General features: G+C 44.0%; 1 protein-coding gene across 1 annotated transcript in view; it reads right to left on the bottom strand.

Moving 5' to 3' along the window:
• The window catches only part of lrp2b (low density lipoprotein receptor-related protein 2b), a 33213-nt gene that overhangs the window by 8714 nt on the left and 2627 nt on the right, over nucleotides 1-21872 (bottom strand). The window contains exons 6-58 of the mRNA XM_027289819.1: nucleotides 20353-20469; nucleotides 20031-20147; nucleotides 19717-19860; nucleotides 19214-19330; nucleotides 18909-19037; nucleotides 18554-18723; nucleotides 18161-18384; nucleotides 17730-17936; nucleotides 17419-17621; nucleotides 17184-17324; nucleotides 16709-16918; nucleotides 16364-16556; nucleotides 16059-16184; nucleotides 15830-15960; nucleotides 15287-15421; nucleotides 14795-15070; nucleotides 14470-14709; nucleotides 14247-14369; nucleotides 14017-14133; nucleotides 13393-13770; nucleotides 13072-13320; nucleotides 12621-12829; nucleotides 12318-12502; nucleotides 11971-12199; nucleotides 11404-11581; nucleotides 11155-11283; nucleotides 10890-11056; nucleotides 10558-10701; nucleotides 10361-10470; nucleotides 9869-10046; nucleotides 9501-9714; nucleotides 8890-9126; nucleotides 8614-8805; nucleotides 8040-8512; nucleotides 7002-7449; nucleotides 6730-6895; nucleotides 6473-6631; nucleotides 6101-6390; nucleotides 5696-5899; nucleotides 5350-5589; nucleotides 5061-5186; nucleotides 4744-4863; nucleotides 3978-4109; nucleotides 3647-3848; nucleotides 3276-3571; nucleotides 2178-2694; nucleotides 1933-2088; nucleotides 1582-1752; nucleotides 1288-1511; nucleotides 1023-1200; nucleotides 734-930; nucleotides 352-597; nucleotides 101-229 (exon numbers count right to left, since the gene is read on the bottom strand). Of these exons, the coding sequence (XP_027145620.1) occupies nucleotides 101-229; nucleotides 352-597; nucleotides 734-930; nucleotides 1023-1200; nucleotides 1288-1511; nucleotides 1582-1752; nucleotides 1933-2088; nucleotides 2178-2694; nucleotides 3276-3571; nucleotides 3647-3848; nucleotides 3978-4109; nucleotides 4744-4863; nucleotides 5061-5186; nucleotides 5350-5589; nucleotides 5696-5899; nucleotides 6101-6390; nucleotides 6473-6631; nucleotides 6730-6895; nucleotides 7002-7449; nucleotides 8040-8512; nucleotides 8614-8805; nucleotides 8890-9126; nucleotides 9501-9714; nucleotides 9869-10046; nucleotides 10361-10470; nucleotides 10558-10701; nucleotides 10890-11056; nucleotides 11155-11283; nucleotides 11404-11581; nucleotides 11971-12199; nucleotides 12318-12502; nucleotides 12621-12829; nucleotides 13072-13320; nucleotides 13393-13770; nucleotides 14017-14133; nucleotides 14247-14369; nucleotides 14470-14709; nucleotides 14795-15070; nucleotides 15287-15421; nucleotides 15830-15960; nucleotides 16059-16184; nucleotides 16364-16556; nucleotides 16709-16918; nucleotides 17184-17324; nucleotides 17419-17621; nucleotides 17730-17936; nucleotides 18161-18384; nucleotides 18554-18723; nucleotides 18909-19037; nucleotides 19214-19330; nucleotides 19717-19860; nucleotides 20031-20147; nucleotides 20353-20469 (10593 nt within the window). The remainder of the gene's footprint in view (nucleotides 1-100; nucleotides 230-351; nucleotides 598-733; nucleotides 931-1022; nucleotides 1201-1287; nucleotides 1512-1581; nucleotides 1753-1932; nucleotides 2089-2177; nucleotides 2695-3275; nucleotides 3572-3646; nucleotides 3849-3977; nucleotides 4110-4743; nucleotides 4864-5060; nucleotides 5187-5349; nucleotides 5590-5695; nucleotides 5900-6100; nucleotides 6391-6472; nucleotides 6632-6729; nucleotides 6896-7001; nucleotides 7450-8039; nucleotides 8513-8613; nucleotides 8806-8889; nucleotides 9127-9500; nucleotides 9715-9868; nucleotides 10047-10360; nucleotides 10471-10557; nucleotides 10702-10889; nucleotides 11057-11154; nucleotides 11284-11403; nucleotides 11582-11970; nucleotides 12200-12317; nucleotides 12503-12620; nucleotides 12830-13071; nucleotides 13321-13392; nucleotides 13771-14016; nucleotides 14134-14246; nucleotides 14370-14469; nucleotides 14710-14794; nucleotides 15071-15286; nucleotides 15422-15829; nucleotides 15961-16058; nucleotides 16185-16363; nucleotides 16557-16708; nucleotides 16919-17183; nucleotides 17325-17418; nucleotides 17622-17729; nucleotides 17937-18160; nucleotides 18385-18553; nucleotides 18724-18908; nucleotides 19038-19213; nucleotides 19331-19716; nucleotides 19861-20030; nucleotides 20148-20352; nucleotides 20470-21872) is intronic.

Here is a 21872-nt window from a genome sequence, read left to right as displayed (position 1 = left end):
AAAAACAACCACGGACGACCTTTTTATGCTTTCTCTTCACTGGTGCAGTCTTTGTCACAACCCTGTCCTCACATAATATCACATCTACTGGCACACTGACCACAGCCTTGCTCGTCACTGTTGTCGATGCAGTCGTTGGTGCCGTCACAGCGGGCCCACTGAGGAACGCAGCGGTAGTTTGTCTGGCAGGAGAACTCTGTGTCCTCGTCACATTTGTAGTCCGGACCCACTGAAGAGAGAAAGACAAACATGAGAAAGAGGACAGAGACAAAATGTCACGAGATGAGAAACGATGAGGAAGACAGAAATGGACGAGAGGGGAAAACTTCCATCTCATGATCTCTCACTTACTGCAGGTTTCAAGCGGCTCATCGGATCCATCCCCACAGTCGTTCTCAACGTCACACACGACGCTCGAAGGCACGCAGCGCCCGTTGGTACATTGGAACTGTCCCGGTCCGCAGGTCCTCTGGGAACAAGTCTCTGCGTCCTCGTCACTGTCGTCTAAGCAATCGCTTATTCCATCGCATTGCCAGGACACGGGGATACACTTCTTGTTTTTACACTGGAACTGGTTTTCCTCGCATCGGTGGTCACCTGCAGGGACAGACAGCAGCTTGACTAGTATCTGAAACGTCCAACCAAACAATCACACCTAAAAGATTCACAGCTAAGTAGTAGAACAATGTTAATTTTCTATGCTGTTGCAGTTAATATGTTAATATGTTCATACTGCAGAGAGCTGCGTCCTCGTCTGAACTGTCAGGGCAGTCTGGTTCCCCATCGCAGATGAAGCTGGGGTAGGTGCAGTTGCCGTCCTGACACTGGAACCGGCCAATGGGGCAATAACGTGGAGGGCAGGTCTGAGGTTCATCTGAGCCATCGCCGCAATCTGACTCGCCGTCGCACTTCCACCATATAGGAACACACCTGAGGACGAGAGAAAGCATAACCACGTTATACAAAGAAACTAATACTGTAACCGTGAGGACTGTGAAATGTGATTTTTCTATCTCACTGACCTCTCATTGTCTCCACAGCGGAACTGGGTGCTGGAGCAGTCGGCAACACACTGGATCTTGAAGCCTACAGAGAGTCCTATGAAGTGATCTGGACACTCACAGGTAGCTCGCTGCCCACCGGGACCAATCAGACACAGATGGCTGCAGGTCAGGTGATGGGAGTTGCAGGGGTTTTCACCTGAGAAATTGCATATTGGTTCATTCTGGAGCTGCATTCTGCACTGAGGGGAAAGAACATGAGCGTCTACAGTTCAAATGTACGTACTGCGAGGCTGCCTGTAGGGGTGGTAGACGTGAATGTCATAGGGCCGATGTGTGTTGTTGCCCATGACTGCGCGCTGTTCACCAGTGAACTTGTGCGCCTTCTCCACTGTGTGTGTGTTCCAGTCTGTCCAGTAAACCCAGTCCTCAAACAGGGAAACAGCAAACACGTGAGGAAGTGTTCCAGCGATCGCCCGGTGCCGGTTCTGGCCGTCCATGTCGGCAAAGCTGATGATAAAGTGCAGGGTTGTTAGACATTGTAGGTGTTCATATTCATAACGTGACGGTCTAAACTCACTCCAGGAAGTTAAGGTGGGAGTCAGCAAAGAAGATCTTGTTGTTGGTGTAGTCTATAGTCAGAGCATTAGGCCACTCCAGCTTGGTTGTGATGATGGCACTGACGTTGCTTCCGTCCATGCCAGCTCTGCCGATATATGCTGTGTCGCCCCAGTCGGTCCAGTACAGCCATCTGGGTAAAAAGAGGACAGGAAGGAAGAAAATAGGACGACAAAGGATTAAAGAGTCTGCAGGACAACACTGTTTTATATCAGCCATAAACTCTGACTGGAGGAATGTTTTTTTGCAATATTAAACATCTGGATTTGGTGTCAGCTACACCTCAAGGAGTTGTGTGTGTGTGTGTCAGTACCCGTATTTCGGGTTAACAGCCACAGCACGAGGTCGGCTGATGATATAAGTGGCATTTCCATCTTTGATGTCTCCTGACAGCAACTTCTTCTGGTTGCGCCCGTCGAGCTCCATCACATGAACCGAGCCGTAGTCAGAGTCCGACCAGTACAACTTCCTGCAGCGGACGCAAAAGGTTCTCAGCGACAATCCTGCAGCCGTGTTTTCATCGGACAGATTCAAAGACGGCTTTGCTATTTCACTCACCTGCCCACCCAGTCTAGCGCCAGGCCTTCAGCTCCTCTCACATCGTCATCTGCAAGCGTCTCCCTGTCGGTCCCATCAAAACGCATCCTCTCAATCTTTCCCGCTCCTGCGTCCAGCCAGTAAAGCATCTTCTCGGAGTGGTCAAACTCCAACGCCACCACGTTGGACAGCCCCTGCAAGACTATACTCAACTGTGACCCGTCTGTGGTCAATTTGCGGATGTAGTATCGATTACTGTACAACAGATACGGGGCAATGCCGCTGTTCTGACGACAGGTGCGTCCGTCCGCCTCACGGATGTACCCCGGGGCGCATTTGCAGTGGTACGAGCCGACGGCGTTCTCGCAGATCTGGCTGCAGACGGCGGGCGTGCTCAGGCACTCGTTGATGTCCTCACAGGCTTTGCCATCTGGCATGAGTTTGTATCCGGCGTTGCAGGAGCAGTAGTAACCGGTGAGGGTGTCGGTGCAGAGCTGGGCACACTTGTGAACTGATGGGCTGCGGCACTCGTTGATTCCTAAACAGGACAAGGAAAGAAGACGAAGGTGATGAACGAAGAGGATTAATCAATAGTCAATGAACTGATAACTTGACTGATTAATTTTCTTGTGCAAATGTTATTTATCAATAATTATTTAAACAAAGATTATTGTATTGTATTATTATTGTATTATAAGTATTTATGACTTTTTGGGCTGTTGTAAAACACTTAAAAAAGTTTTTATGCCTTTATTTCACAAGGAATAAGCTGAAAATAGATAAATAAGGTAATAAGATAATAATAAGATAATAATAAATCTAATGAAATGAAATCGTAGCAGCCACAACAGTAAGAACTCACACGCTACACCAGGTGAGCAACAATCACGTGATGAAGTATGAAGCATTTTGAATATTACATCTTAAAAGTATGAGCAAATTGTGAATAATAATGATAAGTTTAACACTTGTGAGAACTTTACAGATGAAAGTTTCTTTAAACATCAGAGCTAATATTTTGCTTCACAGAGCTGGACATGAATTTAATGATAGTGAATCTTCTTAAAATGCCCAACTGGTTTGGTAATAACCCTTTTGTTTCATATTTTAGTATCTCACCGCAGCCTTTTTCGTCCGAGTTGTCCGGGCAGTCCTTCATCCCGTTGCACACCTTATTGATGTCGATGCACTCGCCCGACTTGCACATGTACTCTTGGGGAGCACAGGTGGGCTGCGGCGTGACGCACAAGCTGTCCGCCTCATCTGAGCCATCCAAACAGTCGCTCTCCCCGTCGCAGATGTAGGAGGCGAAGATGCAGGCGCCATTGCCGCAGGTGAACTGGTTGCTGCCGCACGTCTCGTAATTACAGCTCAACTCATCGCTGCCGTCCCCGCAGTCGTTCACACGGTCACACCTGGAGGAGGAGGAGTAAAATATTACACTCTTTTTAATGACAACAGAATCAGTTAAATGTCCACTCTATACTTACTGGTAGGCGATAAAGATGCAACGCCCGTTAGAACAGGTAAATTCATTCATGTGGCAGGAACGATTGGGGCAGTTTTGGAGCTCATCAGCTGCATTGGCGCAGTCTTTGTCCCCATCACAGACAGAGCTTAACGGCACGCAGCGCGGGTGACCGGGGTACCAGGTCGGACAGGTGAACTGGTTGGAACTGCAGGTACGTTCACCTGCAGGAGATGGAGAGAAGATGGAAAATGTGGTAATGGTAATCATGGTATTCTAATCACACAAAATAAATATATTTCCAGTGTTACCCTCACACAGTGTAATTAATAAATGTTAAAGAGCTATCTCACCACACTGCAGTTCAGGAGCCTCGTCACTGTTGTCCCCGCAGTCATTGTTGCCGTCGCAGACCAATGACTGGGGGATACAGTTTCCGTTGGTGCATGTGAACTGAGTCGGGCTGCAAGTTTTGATTTGATCCTCTGCACAGGAACAAAGAAAAACAAGTTCAAGTTCAAGTCAACTTTATTATCAATACTGCTATACGTACAGGACATACAGAGAATTGAAATTGCGTTTCCCTCTGTCCCAGTGCAAACAGCACTAAACATGAAGTAAAAAACACAAAATATAAGTGAAGATGTAAAAAATATAAAATAAAAATATATACAAGCTAAAAGACATCCAAGAATAGAAATCATTTTAAATTCAATTAATTAGGTAGGCAACACAATTTAGCACATGGTCATCAATGATTCACTGTGTTAATAATTAACAGGTCATTGATAACTATCATCTATCATCCATACTGACAAATGAATTTAAGATAAAATGTACAAATGAAGCAGCTTACGGTTATGACTGCCATAAATTCTAATTAGGTAAATGGTATTTTTAATGTATTGAAAACACCTTTTCAGTTATGAGCACAAACTGAAAGACACATATTGTGAGTTACTGTATAAAAAAATGTGATGTCTAACTGAACAGAATACAAGAAACATAAAAGTAATGGTGAGTAGCTACAAATTCAAAAATCTTCTATGGAGTCATGTTAACGTCGACCCTGAATGTGGTGGAAGCTCAAATACCAAATGTAAATGTAGAAGAACTCACCACAGGTCGGAGGTTCATCTGTCCCATCACTGCAGTCTTGGATGGAGTCGCACACCCAATAGTCAGGGATACATTTCCCTTCATCGCAGCGGAACTGGTCTGGAGAGCATGTGCGACCCGCTGCAGCACAGAAACGCAGATCCACACAATTGATCATTTCAACATATATCCATGTAGAGTTCTACTGAATCCACCCAGAAAGTAACATTTTGCTCTGCCCCCCCAAAGTCTTGGAGGTAACCACCTGGCAGCAGCAACCGCTTATAATAAGAATGAAACACTCGGGCAGCAGGACAAATGCCGGGTGTTCAACTTACCGCAAAACAGAGGATTCTCGTCGCTGTTGTCTCCGCAGTTGTTGTAGCCGTCACACAGGTTTTCGGGGTAGATGCAGATGTTGGTGCCGTCACACTTGACCTGGCCCGTTGGACATGTTCTGTCAGCTGGAAAGAACAAAGAGGAAAGGAAGGACTCTTATTTTGAAAGATGGATACTACAGCTCTCTAGCAACCGAGGAAGAGAAGATAGTTATTCATGCAGTGAAGGCAATGACAATAAAAGAACAATAATCAATCCATCAGTTAACAAATCAGTCCCTGCACTCACGGCAGTTGATTTCATCAGAGGCGTTGCCTCTGCAGTCGTTGTGGCCGTCGCAGACGAACGCCGCACTGATGCAGCGTCCGTTCGAGCAGGTGAACTCAGTGGCGGGGTTACACGTGGGGAAGGCGCAGTCTCGCTCATCACTGTTGTCACCACAGTCGTCCATGTAGTCGCAGACATAGCCGAGCGGCAAGCAGCGTCCGTTGTCACAGGTGAAGTCCATGGCTGAGCAGGTGTGGAAGGCTGGAGAGGAGCAGGAGGAGCACAGAGTGCTGATGAACTTTCTTGCCATTATATTTATTTTCAACCTGCTCGGTTCTTAAAAGTCAGATTAAACCTCACGACTCACCACACACTCTCTCCAGCTCATCCGTGTTATCGTGGCAGTCGTTGTAGCCATCACACTTCCAGCGCGCCGTGATGCAGTTACCGTTGAGGCAGGTGAACTGATCCGGCTGACAGCGTTTCCCTGTGTCTTGGATACAGTCTTTACCGTTGTTGGCGAGGTACCACTTCCCCTGGTGAGGACACTGGCACTCTGGGCCTACTGGACCTGCAGGAGAGATTATGGGAGAATGAAGATGAACTACAGGAAACACGGAGATGATCCGTCTTTTTGATCTTTGTGATTAGTGGTACTAGGAGTAAAAGGAGCGTTGTATTTACATTTTCTGTAATCACTGCCTTTTCTGTTTGCTGTGTAACTTGAATAATAGAGGGGATTAAGGGGGTTCTTGTTTGGAGAGTCTCTTACCGGGAACACAGACGTGACTACAGCCTCCGTTGAACTGCTGACAGGAGCTTGAGCAGCTCTCCTGCTTGGACTCGGCATAAACATGGATGTCGTTTGGTCGGTACTGCAGGTCCTGGGCGAGCACTGCGAAGCCAGAGCCATCGTCCTTTCCAGCCCTGAAGACGCCCCTCTCAGTCCAGTCGGTCCAGAAGATGTCCTGTTTGAAGACAGTCAGGGCGAACGGGTACTGGGCACCCTGCACGATCACTTGTCGGTTCTCACCAGTCAGGGTGGAGCGCTCAATCTTATCTCTGTGGGAGGCAGAAGAAGAGTTGTCAAAAAAGGGTGAGCATTGTAGGATCTGCTCCAACACCATAAAAAACATGAACATACAATGAGGCATCCGCCCAGTAGAGCATTCTTTCATCGTAATCCAGAGACAGGCCATTGGGAATTAACAGGCTGCTGTTGATGATGGCGGTGCGGAAGTTTCCACCCAGTGTGGCCCTCTCAATCTTAGCTGGACTGCCCCAGTCAGTCCAGTACAGGTAACTGTGCAGAGAGAGCAGAGTGAGAATGGAGAAGAGGACCTCATGAACATACTTCATGTACAATCTGTAGACATTTGGCAGTGAAGTAAGTGCTTTTACCCATAGCAGGGGTCAACAATGATGCCTCTGGGGCGGTTTGCATGAGCGACGACTGAGCGGTTCATCCCATCCACCCCAATGGACTGGACTTTGCGACTATAGTAGTCAGTAAAGTAGAGACGCTTGTTGATCCAGTCGTAGGCCAATCCCTCTGGGTCATCCAAGTCTGTGCAGTGCAACAGAGAGGAGAGGAGAGTGAGATTAAAATAAGTTACAAGCTAGGTGATGAGTCCCACAAAGGAAACACAGATAACAATTAATGCTAAACTCACTTGCGGCGATAATGACAGGCGGGCTGGTGATGGATGTCGTGATGATGTAGCCAATTCTGCTCCGACCAATTCCCTTATACTGGGTGAAGAAAACTCGCTTCTCCTTGAAGTCATAATCCAAAGCCAGCACGCCGTAGCCCAGGTTCACCGTTGGATAAGGCGTGCTGTGGTCAGCAGGGTCGAGCCTCATGCTGTTCAGCGTGTAGTCAGTGGTGAAAACCAGAAACTCGTCCAGTCCGTACCCACATGTTACCCCATTATTAAGGAGTGACCCGTGTGCACAACCACATTTTGGTTTCTCCTGGCCTGGTAGGGCGAAACAGAGCTGCTGGCAGCGTCCGTTATCTTCTTGACATGGGTTAAAACCAACCTGGTTTGCAGATGTAGGCTGGACATGAGCGTCAAAGACAGTGACATCCATCAGGCCATCAAGATTGTCTCGGATTACCTGGAAAAGAAGAGAAATGTTTTGTTATTTGGTGACATGGGTGTAGCAAATACACAGCATGATCACTAAGTGTTAAAATAAAATAAGCCTGTGTTGAGTATAGAGCTGCAGCAATTAATCAACTGGTCGATCAAAGACAAAATTAATGGGAATCTATTGTATGAATCAAAGACATTCTTCCTCTTCTTTCTTTAGCAGAAATGCCAAAGATTGGTTTGTTCTAGCTTCTCATGTTACAGATTTTGGACTATATATCAGACAAATTTGATGTCATGACTTCAGACTGTAGGAAATTAACATTTTTTGTTACAATTTATGTAATTTTTGGATATTTTTTGGACCAAACAGAGAAAGAAAACATCTGCAGATGAATCAGTAATAAAACTATGCTGAAACTGGTTATTACTAACTAAAATGTTTATGTACATGTGATTCTTACAACAGAAAGAATCTGGACAAATTTCACTGTAATACCTGCAACAGCTTCCCTAACAAATTATTTCACATCTCAACAGAATATCACAAAACGGCACAATCATGAAAGGCGAAACAGAAAGCCATGTGTGAAATTCAGCAGATTTAATTCTCACCTCTGGCTGGTCAGTGTTGGCAGGGTCTTTACTGGCTTGGAAAATTTTGCCAAGTTTTTTATCCACCCACAGCATGTAGTTTCCAAATATAGCCATTCCCGTTGGCGACGGATATCGGCTCCCGTAGCGGATAATCTGCCTCTGTGTGCCGTCTGTGGCCATTCGGGAGATCATATCAAGAACATCATCCGTCCAGTAGAGGAAATCATTGGTGTAATCAACAGTAAGACCACGAGGTGACGCCAGACTTTCTGAAGCCAACACAGTGCGGTTGGTGCCATCCAGCAGGGACCGCTCAATCTTTGGTGTTTGGCCACCGTCAGTCCAGAAGAGGTAGCGAAGCTTGGGGCTGACAGCCACGTCACGGGGCCGGTCTTGGCTGGACTTGAGGAGAATCATTCGGTAGGTGGTGTTGATGGCAAGAACCTCCAGGAAGGTCTCACTGTCAAACGCATTGGTGAAGTATAAGTTGCCTAAAAATAAATGAAGAGATGAGAATGTTACTAGTTAATATATTCGCTCCTAGAGAGTCCCTGTGAATGAATGAATGTTGGATGGTTGAGCGGCTTCATACCTGCAACCCAGTCTACAGCGAGACCCTGGATGCCTCCTCTTCCAACACCTGAGTTGACAACAGTGCTGTAAGATCCTCCATCTGTATTGGCCCTGAAGATGCCCCTGTATGTGGTGGAGGTGTAGTTATCAGTCCAGTACACAAAGCCAGATTCAATATGGAGGTCTAACTTGGTCTTAACGGAGTAGGAAGCTGCAAAAGACACACACAAAAAAGCGTCAGTTTACAAAAAAAACACAAACTCAAACATCATAATGCAAAGCAAGAAAAACATACGTCCGCCGACAGGCGCCATAGCCTCAGAGTGATCCGAGCTGTTTATGTGGAAGCCGCGGATGTACTTGGTTGTGGAGACAATTGCGAAAGACTCAAACTGTTCACAGCGGGTGCCATCCTGAGAGGGGTTAAAGCCTGTGGTGCAGGTGCAGGTCTTTTGATTGTTTGGCTTGGGTAGACAGAGGTGGGGACAGCCCCCGTTGTTGGAGCTGCAGGCGTTGCTCGTTCCTGCAGAGTCTGTAAGCGAGAGAGAAAGAGAGTTTGAGTATTACTGGATCATATGAACCTATATTACTGAAATACAACTGGACAACATATGAATGTATGAAAATGAGAGAGAGAAAGAAAAAAAGAGAGGAGAAATCTTCTAATCGTCAAAAAATTTCAGATTATTTTGGAGCTTCGAGGACTGAAATAGCCTAAAATATTATTATGCGCTTTATCAACAGAGAAAGATCAAACAGAAGTGGTGCTCGATCCTGCTGTGTGGTGTCCTTGACAAGGACAAACTCCTACTCGCTCATTCAGGGGCAGTAATCACCTTTTGCATAATAAAAACACCAAAAATACTCAAGGACAGACACCCCTGGATTAAATTAAAATCCACGTACTGTCTCTGGCGTGCACTTTGAGGGCACGGAGGCCAGACATGCCGCTCCTCATCACCACCATATTGGCGCCACTTTCCTTGTCCACCCTCTCAATGACCTCGTAGTCCAGGTCGGTGTAGTAGAGGTAGTTCTGGTGGATTGTCAGCCCCCATGGATGGGACAGACCACTCACCACCGTCACCCGGGTTACTCCGTCCATGGTGCCACTCTCGATCTGGGCAAACAAGAAAGGAAGGCAAAGAGGGAGAGGTTAGTAAAAGAAGTTAAAACTTTTGCTGCATGTCATTCCCCATCTCTCTCTAATTATTCCTCTTACCATTCATAAATTCGACGACAGTCTTTATGTTAAGCATGTATAATGTACATACCACCCCTGAGCCCGCCACGCCCCAGTACAGTTTCATAGTAGAGATGTCAGCGGTGATGAATCCTATGTTAGCCAAGTTTCCTGTGTAGAGGTTCACGACATTTCCACCATCCATGTCAGCGCCTGCAACCTTTGGAGGAACTCCATTGTCTGACCCTTTGTCTGTCCAAAACAATCTCCTGTGAGGGTAAAGTGTAAATATGAGAAACACTTAAAGATAGTCAAAGATGAGTCAATCATCATGTACGCATATTTATACCATAAAGAACTCAATTGCCAATTATGTGACGGTCTTTCAAACTATGAGATCTTGTTGCTCATGTATGTATAAACTAATTATCAATCACCATCAGAAACACAGAAGTAAAGGTATTTAATAAAGTTTTGATCATTTTACCCACAGAAACTGAGACTTGTTGTTTCCCCTTATTTTTTACATGTGGCTGAATTTAAGTAACAGCACATAATCTGTAAATTTGCACAGATGCTTTACCCTCGGATTGGATCCAGGGTTATTCCAATGGGCTGTCCTACGCCTTCAGGTTTACCGGTGGAGGTGATCAGGGTCTTCCTATAGTGCTGGTTTCCATCGACACGGATAACCTAAATGAAATGTAAAATTTTGTTTGTTTACTAGCATTGTATTGTCAATAATCAACCATCATAATTTTTGCCTCAAAAGATATTTACCTCGATGGTTTTAACAGTGGGGTTGGTGTAATACATTATTCGGCTTATCCAATCAAAAGCCAGACCAGACGGTGAACCCATGAAAGCAGCTGGAGCAAACTGAGTCCTGTTGGTGCCACTAGTTTTCACTTGCCATATCGAACCCTGATATTAGAGCAAAATCAGATGATACGATTCAAAACAAGCCTTTCAGAAAGTATAGATATTCAAGTAATATAACCAAATAAGCAACAATTTATTGTGCAGATGTGCAGATCAGGAATTAATGAACCCTATCATATCATAACATCGTAAAACATTTATCCGAGGTTCAATTTAAGATCTCCACTCACAGTGCTCTGCACCCAATAGACAAGCTGCTGCTGATCATCAAAGTCGATGTCCCGTCCCTGGCTGATGCCCGACACAGGGGCCATTGCATTGTTAGAGGGGTCAGTGGGGTCAAGAGGAATGCCAAAAATCACTGAATCTCTCACCACCATCAAGAAGGGAGTGTCATCTAGAAGAGAACAGACAAAGAGAAAATACATTTTAAATGTATACTACAACATCAACGTTCATCCACATGGTTTAGAAAACTGGAAAAAATAAACCTACCTTTGATACAGGTGCGTCTGTCAGCATCCAGTTTCCAGCCAGACTGACAGTGGCAGGTGTAGTACCTCGGTCTCAGGCCTGACAGCAAGCACAGCTGACTGCAGGGGTGTTCTCTGCATGGGTTGATGGCTAAATACAAAAACAAAACACTTAGTATGATACCTGACATACTATTTCATACTAAACTGATAATTTGGTGCAGAAAACTACAAGTATGCACGTAAGACCTGCAGATTAACTAGAGGTTACCTGTGGGCTGTTTGATGGGATGGTCCATCACGATACCCATTGGCTGATAGATATTTTTCATTAGAATGGTGATGTTGCCACCGTGGAACTTGTTCGTCCTCATCACCTTGCTGGTGTAGCGCTCTGACCAGAAGATGTTGTCCTCAAAAATGGTCATACCGTGAGGGTGCTGAAGAATCTGGTGTGTGGTGCGGGAATGCATTAGGAGTGACATTATCCACTGATGGTTTTACTTTAAGCTCAGATGTTCAGTACCACCCTGATTTCTGTTGCTATGTTTACACCCGTTCATTTGTAGAAACTCAAATCTTTCTTATCACAAGTACATGAGGAAAAGTTATATTTGAACTTCAGGTAATAAGTGTGTGCAGGAATTGCCATAAAAGAACCAAATAACACATTTAAGGGAAAAGAAATTGTTGAAGTTCGTAGTCTATTATAATTTTGACACAGGTTCAAAAAGTCCAACTGACTCGTCTTGATACACTGAAGTTTGAATCAGCTTTTGTTGTTTTTCTGGTGTGATTAATGATTTAGCATCAAATAACTGAGCTGAACTAAACCTACCATGTCACTTGCCATGACCTGATAGCGGTTATTGCCATTGTAGTCGCAGTAGTCAATATACTTGAGGTAGGCGTCAGCAAAGTAGACCCTGCGTGTGGTGTAGTCCAAGGCCAGGCCGTTGGGCCAGAAGAGCTTAGTACTGACAATGACTTGTCTGCCGGCTCCATCCATGTTAGCCCGCTCGATTCTGGGGTTCTGACCCCAGTCTGTCCAGAACATCAGGTAGGTGCTGGAGGAAATGACAAAAAGTCTTGTGACTTGTTGGTAAGGGTTCAAATGTGTTGAAAGATTTTAATAATTAATTATCAAGACATACATAAAATAAAAGATATAGAGATTCTACTTACTAGTTACGGGGGTCTAAAACAAGTCCACGGGGGCTGGTGACATTCTTGGTGAGGAGGACTTTCCGAAAGCGTCCGTCCAGAGTGGAGACCTCAATGTTCTCCAAGACAGAGTCAGTCCAGTAGAGGTTTCGACCTACCCAGTCCACAGCTATACTCTCTGGTACCATGAGTCCAGAGGAGAACACCTAAAACAACAGGGACACACTGAATCATGAATATTGCATTGTTTCATTAAGTGTATGTTAGTTTTTGTGTTCCCATGTATGCTGTGACCAGTGATGTAAATCTTTTGCTTTCTCTTACTTCCCGTCTGTCAGTGCCATTCTGAAAGGAACTCCATATCTTCTTCTGTGAGGCATCAGCCCAGTAGATCCTAGAAGTCATACGATCAAAGTCCACAGTCACGATGCTTGAGCCGCTGATCACCGGACGCATCTGGGGTGGTCGCATGTTTATCCGGTTGGCAATGATCTGGCTACGCTTGGCAACCAGAAGCACAGCTGCTAATGGGTCTAAGGATAGAAAAACATACCAACAATACATTTTATCTAAAGTGCATCTTTGTCTATACAGGTTCATACAACACAGAAAAATTTCACATATAAATACTACATACAAATTGTGGAAAAGAATAGTGTTCTGCTTTGTTGCATGTCCTGTATAACTTTGTTAGGATCTTCCTGTAAATACTTCATTTAGGGGTTTTCAGGGTCAAAACATAACTGAAAATTTGAATGAAATGTTTGTAACTCACCTGTAGCTTTGCAGGTGCGTCCATCAGGCTCTAGTAGGTAACCATCTGAGCAGTAGCACCTGAAGCTTCCCCGCTCGTTGTAGCACTGTTGGCTGCAGAAGCCTAGAATCAGACACTCGTCGATGTCATCACAGGTCTTGGAGTCATTGAGGAGCTGAAATCCTGACGGACAGGTACACTGAGCCCCATAAGGTCCTTGGACACAGCCGTGACTGCAGCCGCCGTTGTTCAGCGCACAGTCATCTTGGTCTATAATACATGACAGTCGGTTAGTATTGTGCGTAGATATAATATAAGAGATTTTTACTCATTGAAACTCACTGCAGATAGGTGACTCGTCTGCTCCATTGGGGCAGTCCCTCTGGCCATTGCACACCTTGTCCAGGTCAATGCACAGCTGGTCGGTGGGGCACTGCCACTGGTCAGAGGGACAACGAAACGGAGGTGTGGGGCAGTTCTGTTCATCGCTCATATCCCGGCAGTCATTGTCGCCGTCACACAACCAGCTTCTTGGGACGCACAGCTTGTTAGCACACTGGAAATAGTTGGGTCTGCAGGTGACGGGCGGGCAGGAGTTGTGTTCGTCAGATCCATCCTCACAGTCCGGATGGCCGTCACACTCCCACTCGTTTGGTATGCAGAAACCGTCAGTCTGGCACTGGAACTCGTCATTGTGGCAGAGGCCTGGACCTCGAGTAGCTAGAGAGGCCACAGACATTGAAAAATGACCAAAACTGTTGTGGCTTCTTCTTCCCCAACAGAGAAATAAAACACTTCAAGACAGAGTTGTAATATGCATCAATTATTGGTTCATGCCAATAATAACTTTCTATTTGATCAAGTAATATCAACAAAGAACCTATGGGACTTTCAAGTGGCGCAATCAGTCACAATTACATCATTAGTTTCATTATATATAGTGCTGGTCAGAGTTTCATAGCTTACGACAGTCTCGTTCATCAGAATGGTCCCTGCAGTCAAACACTCCATCACACCGATATCTTGAATTGACACACTGGTCCCCACTGGCACAGGCAAACTCATAGGAGGCACAGGAGAACTCTTAAGGTAGAAAGGAGAACAATAAGAGGAGCATGAAGATAAGTCTAACTAACCATTTCCAAACACCAAAAAAAATGATCAACATAAGTTAAACAAGTTGTAGTGATTCCTACCGCAGTCTTTCTCATCAGAGCCGTCCAGGCAGTCCTGGTCTCCATCGCACACGTAGGAGATGTACAGACAGCGGTGGTCGGGACACAGGAAGTAAGACGGAGGGCATGTAGTGATGGTTGAATCTGTCAATCATCGATCCAACCCATTAATCAACATATTATCAAGAAGATATTTGTTTGCGCAGTGTTTTGTGTCGTAAAATCACAGCCCCTACAAACTTACTGCAGTTGTGTTCATCAGAGCCATCGCCGCAGTCATTGTCACCGTCACACAGCCATGCTTTGGAGATGCACCTGTTGTTATCACAGGTGAAGTAGTTGGAGGCACAGGTGGTGGGCACTTTAGTGGGACAGTTCATTTCATCAGAACCGTCGCCGCAGTCGTCCATGCCATCGCAGCGCCAACTGGACATGATGCAGTGTTTGTTGTCGCAGGTGAACGCAAACGAAGAGCACGTCGCTCCTGGAGGAAGTATGGGGGGCAGACAGGCAGATTAATAATACTGTGTGTTTTACTACACCTTACACACATTTTCTTATGCATCCACCTGTGTCAGTGCAGTTGGCTTCATCAGTCTTATCTACGCAGTCGATGATTCCATCACAGCGGAAGGAGTTGGGCCTGCAGCGTCCTTCATCACACTCGAATGCGTAGTTGCCACAGTTGTCAGGTGGAGGGACAGAATCGTCCTTGATGCAGTCCCTCTGATTGGGCTGAAGTTTCATGCCGTACGGACAGCCACACACTCGACTGAAGGAGGGAGTCGGGAAACAGAAGTGGCTGCATTGCCCGTTGGGCAACATATTACACCGGCTGGTATACGCTGTTGAGGGGATGATGAAGACGCAGTCAGAGAGTTTCTGGATTGTTATATCTCACTCACTGCTCAACTATTACCCTGACCCTGCAGCCACTGATAAAACACGGTATTGATCATTCTCCAAATTTTGTCACTGCCCATTAGCAGTCAGATTTTAGCCTTTACTTACCACCCTGCATGAGTATGTGAAAGCTTTAATGCCTCCCTGTGTGAACTTACTGTGGAGGTCGGTTACGTAGGCCTTGAGATTCATGATGCCAGTGATTCCTTGTCGGATCATATAGTTTCCTCCTCCATCTCTCTTCCTCATTTCGAAAACTGCTCTGGTCCTTGTATCAGCTACGTACAGGAAGTCTACAAAACAGAAAGTGAAAAATCAGTAGACGTATTACAGAACATGGGAAATGTGAATGTGTTGAACGTGTATAACAATGTGCACAATAGAAAGTAATTGTAAAAGTGACAAATGTTGAGGGACAGGAACAGAATAACTATGCTCGGCATTCCCATTTGGCAGAAAGAAAATATTTTGACTTCTTAGTTTAAGTTTTAGTTACTTTATAGTATTGAGCATTAATGTTTTAGATGGGTTATACTGTATGGCATGACTGTTTTAATCTGAGATCATTTTTAAGAGATTTCTACCTAAGTTTTAGTGTTATTGTGTCAAACCTGAGGTTAAAAAAATAAAATCATATAGATATAGATCACATAGTTGCAAAAAAAAAGTGGGAGACATGATGGAGAGGCTAGAAAACCCACCTGTATAAACTGTTAGAGAGTAGGGTTGAGTGATCTGACCAAGATTGGTAAACGTCTGTCTGTCATATCCTTGAATACCGATGTGACCGATCTGATCCAACTGGTAATCCACCCAGTACACCCTGTCCATGCTGTCAAAGACCGATCACAAGACATTAGACACACATTGTTTATTTCTTGTCATTTCTTTCTGTGAAATCAGATCATGATCCTTCATGACTGAGCTTACACATAATCAACAGCAAGTCCGTAAGGCCATCCCAGTGTTGTGTTGACCAGAGGAACAGCATTGCTGCCATCAGTGAAGGCTCTCATAATGACTGCCGGACGGAACCAGTCGGCCCAAAACAAGTAGCTGTGGATCGACATTTGATTAGACAGAGACAGAGGACAGATTAAAATATATCTGTATTCAATTAAATCTAATTGGTATTCAGTGGAATATTAATTAAATAATTAAAATTAAATTATTAATGAGTAGAAGAAAATCTAAAGTATTATTTGTATTTTAACAAGATAAATGTGAGCACATACCCCGCGCTAGGATGTATTGCAAGTCCTTTTGGGTTCCTCAATCCCGTCACGATGTCTCGTCTGGATTTGTCTGCGACTCTGAAGGCTGCCACTGACTTGTAGCTGCTTGTGATCCAGAACAAGACTTTGGAGGTCCAGTCGTAAGCCATGGCGTCAATCATTCCCACTCTGTAGCCTGTCAGAATCTGTTGGACTGAGAATGCAAAAAGAGGACTTATAATAGTCCTAGATGATATCCTATAGGTAACAAATTAACAACAGAAACAAAATGTGTACACGTGATCTCACTATGTGCCCTTGTAATGGTGCTAAGTGATAAATATAATAAAAATAATCAAAATTTACCAGAGCCATTGAGGTTGGATTTATAGACGAGGCCTCTGGACCTGTCGTTGTAGAAAATGGCTTCTTCGTTGGCGTCAAACTCCACAGCAGAACCAGAGAAAGACGCCCCGAGCCCCGATAGAGGAAGGGTGATGTCCTCCTGGAGGGACAAGTTGAGTGGGATTCCCCGCACACCCAGAGAGGTGGCCATCAATAAGAAGTCCTTCACCTCTGTTCATAGAGTGAAACGTGGTGGTTACTAGCAGGAAAAGATATTTAATCCTGCAGCAAGTTTTGTACTGATGGTTTGTTAGTAGGTAAGTGAGAAAAATAGTTTGAAAGGGGAAACTATGATAAACCGTGTTCTTACCTTTGATGAAGGAAAATTCAATTTTACAAAAATCAGATTAAAAAAGATGAACATCCAACAGCAGAACAGGGCAAATTAACTGAGTAATGGCAACGGTCAGTTTGCCCTCAATCAAATGAAACTCACTGAAGCAAGTCCGACGGTCAGCCTGGAGGTCGTAACCATGGCGACACTTGCAGCGGAAGCCCAGGCCATCATTGTCGGAGCGGTGACTCAATACACAGATGTGCTGGCAGCCACCGTTGTGTCTGCCGCAAGGGTTCATCACTGTAGGGCATGACAGATGTAATATATATATATTCACATACAGAAACACTGACTTCACTTTGACTTGTTACAGGTTGAAAGTGTGTCTCATTACCGACAGGTTGCAGGACAGGGTGTGAGACTGTAACATGGCCCGGGCGCTTTGCTGTACGATAGAGAAGTACTGGGTTGCTGCCGTTGAAGCGATTGGTCCTCACCACACCCATCTTGGTCCAGTCAGTGAAGAAGACGTGGTTTTCAAACACAGAGATTCCAAAAGGATGTGGCGACTGGGTGGCACCATTCAGGACTATTTTCCTAAGAAACAACAAAACATCAGAATGGCCATCAAGGAGAGCTTAACGCTACTCTCTGGTAGTAGTATATAGGAGAGATGACTAATTACATTTTCAGTGCAGCTTTTACCTGTCCAAACCTGTGTAGGTGACCGTCTCCACTGTGTCAAAGTGGCTGTCAGACCAATAGACCCTCTGCGTGACAATATCTAGGGTGATTCCTGTTGGAGTGCCGAGTCTGTTCTTCACCAGCTCAAGGCGATTACTGCCATCCATGAAGGCACGTTCAAGCTTCATCTGCTCATTTGAAAGGCCCTTGTCTGTGAAGAACATGTAGCTGCAAACAAACAAAAAAATAAAAATCGTAAAGAGATGCTATATAAGCTACATGATCCCAGGTCAAGTGGACGTAAAAAGGAGGCACTGATTTCATTTGTATTCTGACCATAAAATGGCTGCAGACTACAGACCGGTCTTTAGCACATTGCCTCATGTCTTATTTAAAAGAAAGAAAACAGATCAGACTAATGGTGAATCAGTAAATGCAGTACTTAAACCCACCCCACTGTAGAGTCCAGGGCGAGGCCATGAGGAGTCTGCAGGTTTTCAGCCACCAGTGTGACCCGATTCCCTCCATCAAAGTCGCACATGTCGATACGCTCCACCATGGCCTCTAAGACATAGAGTTTGAAGTTGACCCAGTCCACAGCAAGGTTCTGGACATTGCGGACTGCAGCAGTCAAAATCTCCTTAATGTTACCCCCATTGTAGTTGGCAGAGTAAACCTGGCAAAAGAATGAAAGGGTTTGGGATTAATGGGTTATTCTTGAAAAACTGTTGTCTGCACCAGTAAAGCTATAAAGTTATTGACTAAACTATACAGTGCACAATTTAGATTCACATGTACTTTACGTTGTGCAATCACATCAAGAAACATCAGTGAGCCATACTGACCTTTTTGGTGTATGTATCACTCCAGAAGATTGTGTCACTGTGCCAATGGTATGCCACCCCCACAGCAGAACCTCTGCCCTGGGCTGGCACCAGAGTTCTGACAAATCGCCCGTGTATGTCAGCCATCATCACTTCACCTCCATTGGTGAAAATGAGCTGCGGTAGTCCAGCTGGAAGATGAAAATACCATAGCGCAGCAGTGAATAAAAAAAAGTTACATTATCTCAGATAATTTGATTTCATTCCAACAAATATACATATTTCCGAAAAGCATCTGTGTCGTACGCCATGTTGATTTTTGAAACACCCCACAGATGATGCATCAGCAGACAAATAAAGCTACTGTGTGATGTACCTGAAACATTGGCTTTGCACATATGACCCTGCTCCAAGAAGTATCCATCAGCACAGCTACAGTGGTGTGTCCCAGGACGGTCCTCACACAGGTGGTCGCAGATCCCCCAGATCTGACAGTCATTATAGTCTGGGCAAAACATGTTTTATGTTTTAGGAATTAGAATAAATGTAACTTTTTAAGTCTTTTTAGTCTGCATATAAAGAAGTTTACTAAAACCTGTGCTTGCTTTCAATAGCTCAGAATTCACAAATGTAGATTTTGGTTTCACAAAAAAAAAAAAAAAAAAGATATATGGTACTCGCCTACACAGGACCGGCTGTCATTGGCCACAGTGAAACCATCAGGACAGTAGCAAGTACCTCCCTCAGGAGACATGTGGCAGCGGTACTCGCAGCTCAAGGTGGAGCACTGCTCCAGGCCTGTGAGTAAAAATCATATAAATCAACATCAGAGTCAAATCTAGGTTATGGTTTAATGTTTTTACTTCCAATCATCCTCATCTCTGTAGCTTTGTTTGCCGGAGTATTATTAACTATATAGAGACTGACTTTATAGGCATCATCAACTGTGTCTCAGGGCTGTTAGTGTTAACTCTAAGAAAATTACCTGAAACAGATTAATCTTAAACTAGCTGAGTGTGAAGGCAGCGATAAGGAAGGCAAAAGCTGTGGTTTTATCACAACAGCTGACTTCTGTGAAACATTTATGAGTGCAGTAAACTATAATTTATAAAACCCTTAGACCCCCTTAGACTTAGACATGCTGGGAAACATATACATACACATGTGACTGCTGCGCGACTTACTGCAGGTTTGCTGTGCTGTGGAGTTGGTTTCATCTCTTCCTCCAGGACAGTCGGGTTTGCCGTCGCATACTTTTGCGAGTGGTATACATAATGTCGAGCCAGGGCATCCCCACTCACCAGGGTAACAGTCTCTGGAGTTACTATCTAAGAACAAATAGAAACACATAAACATAACATTTCTTAAGGGATGCAAAATAACTGTTTAAAGTGTGGATTCCAAGACTCTACGTGTCAAACACTTGCCCCAAAAGACCAGTCCTTCTAAAACATTTTAGTTCTTATTAGTTTTAGAATAAAAGTCCTCCTCTACTCACCACATCCTCTCTCATCGCTGTAGTCCCCACAGTCGTTGAAGTGGTCACACACCCAGCGCTGAGGAATACAACGTCCGCTGGAACATGTGAACTCGTTGCCCTTACAGCTCTGGTACACTAAAAAGTGAATAAATAGAAATCACATTTATTCTGATTACAATATTTTGGATGCTATATACCATTAAACGTTGCATTAAGCCTGACATATAAAAAAAACTTTTCTTCCCTCTTCCGGTCTGATGCTCAGGTTGGTCTTTTAAAAAGATAGTTTATTGTAAAATGATGACACATACTAGTTTTATAGTTGAACTTTCATCCTTACCACAGCCTTGCTCATCACTGTTGTCCCCACAGTCATCCCAGTGGTCACACACAAAGGACTGTGGAACACAGTAGCCGTTTGCACACTCAAACTGATGTATGGGACAGTGCTGTGTTGCTGAAAAAATATAAAAAAACAACAGGTTAATAACAGATTTCTCTCACTAAACTAAATGGAACGTAAAGTGAAGCAACAGTGTGGTAAGTTTCATTTTCTGAGTCACCAAATTCATGACGAAGCGGAATTTTTTAAAAAGGTACAAAGGTTAAACGCTTTCAGCTTACCATTAAATGAGAGTTACGGAAGCGCATTGCATTCAATGGATAAAAAAAAATATTAGACACCCTATGTAATTACGAGAAAAGATCTCGTAATTATGAGATAAGGAAAGGTGCCACATTGGCCACTGTACTTTGGTAAAGTTGGAAAGATACTGGCAGATTCGAACTTCCGGGATCAATAACTCTTAAGTGAAATGTTGTTAAAACACAAATATTTTCAGATAGACAGCGAACTACAACCTAATGTTCATCAAAACGAGCCATCCTCGGAGCCACACCAAGAACATTAGTATTTACTAGGACTTTTCATATTTTTTGGGAATTTTTATTAGGGATGTTCATCAATAACTTCAATATGATACAGTGTAGTGTCACCAACACACTTGATTAATATTCAGATTAATAATCAGTCCTTATTTTCCCAAATAAGTACTGTAGTGTAATCTGTAGATCAATGAAGTGTGTAGTGAGTGTTACGGTTTAACGAGCGACCCTGCTAACTGGTGACCGTTAGCCGACTGCGTCTCTGACTGGAATAGCTGTCAAACGAAACACCAAAAGACGAAGCAGGTATGTTTTATTTATTTTTTTACATTGTGAGGTTGATGATTTAAAAATGTAGGAGGACAGTTACGTGTCTTGTCTCTAACATCTGTCGTATAACCTCGACAACCACAGAGGCGTTCGGCTAACGGTTACCAGTTAACATGGTCACTCGTTAAACCGAAACACCCCCATTATAACGCTAATGAAGCTAACGTCTAACGTCGATGCTACGAAATAAGTTTAACGAAATTAAAACCGTTTGACAACACTTACAGTTATTTTTATTCCCACACCCTCAAACCAAGTTTTTATTCAGCCGAATTAATAAAATATTCAATCTAGTTTAACCAAACAAAGATGGCGGCCGGAAGTGACATTGTCTTTCCTACAGTATACATCCCAATGAAAATAAAAAATAAAATAAAAATACAGTCTGTTTATTATAATTATCATGATTTAAATGATTATGTATATGAATTAGAACAACTTAATTTGGACAGAGTAAGATGATATTTATTTTTGTAATGATTTATTTTGTAAATTACTTTATTTTTTCACAAGTTTAATAGGATAATTGGCATAATTTAACTTATAGTAACTATTTGTATTATGTTACTTCACAGGAACTATATATTATGGTACTGGCCTGTTTGTAAGTGATGGTTAAGATTGGCCGATTAGTGATATATACTG

This window comes from Larimichthys crocea, chromosome XVI (genome assembly GCF_000972845.2).
Source record: "Larimichthys crocea isolate SSNF chromosome XVI, L_crocea_2.0, whole genome shotgun sequence".
In the NCBI taxonomy this organism is placed as follows: Eukaryota; Metazoa; Chordata; class Actinopteri; family Sciaenidae; genus Larimichthys; species Larimichthys crocea.
Note: the sequence above shows the minus strand (reverse complement) of the source record. Positions and strands in the feature narration are given on the sequence as shown.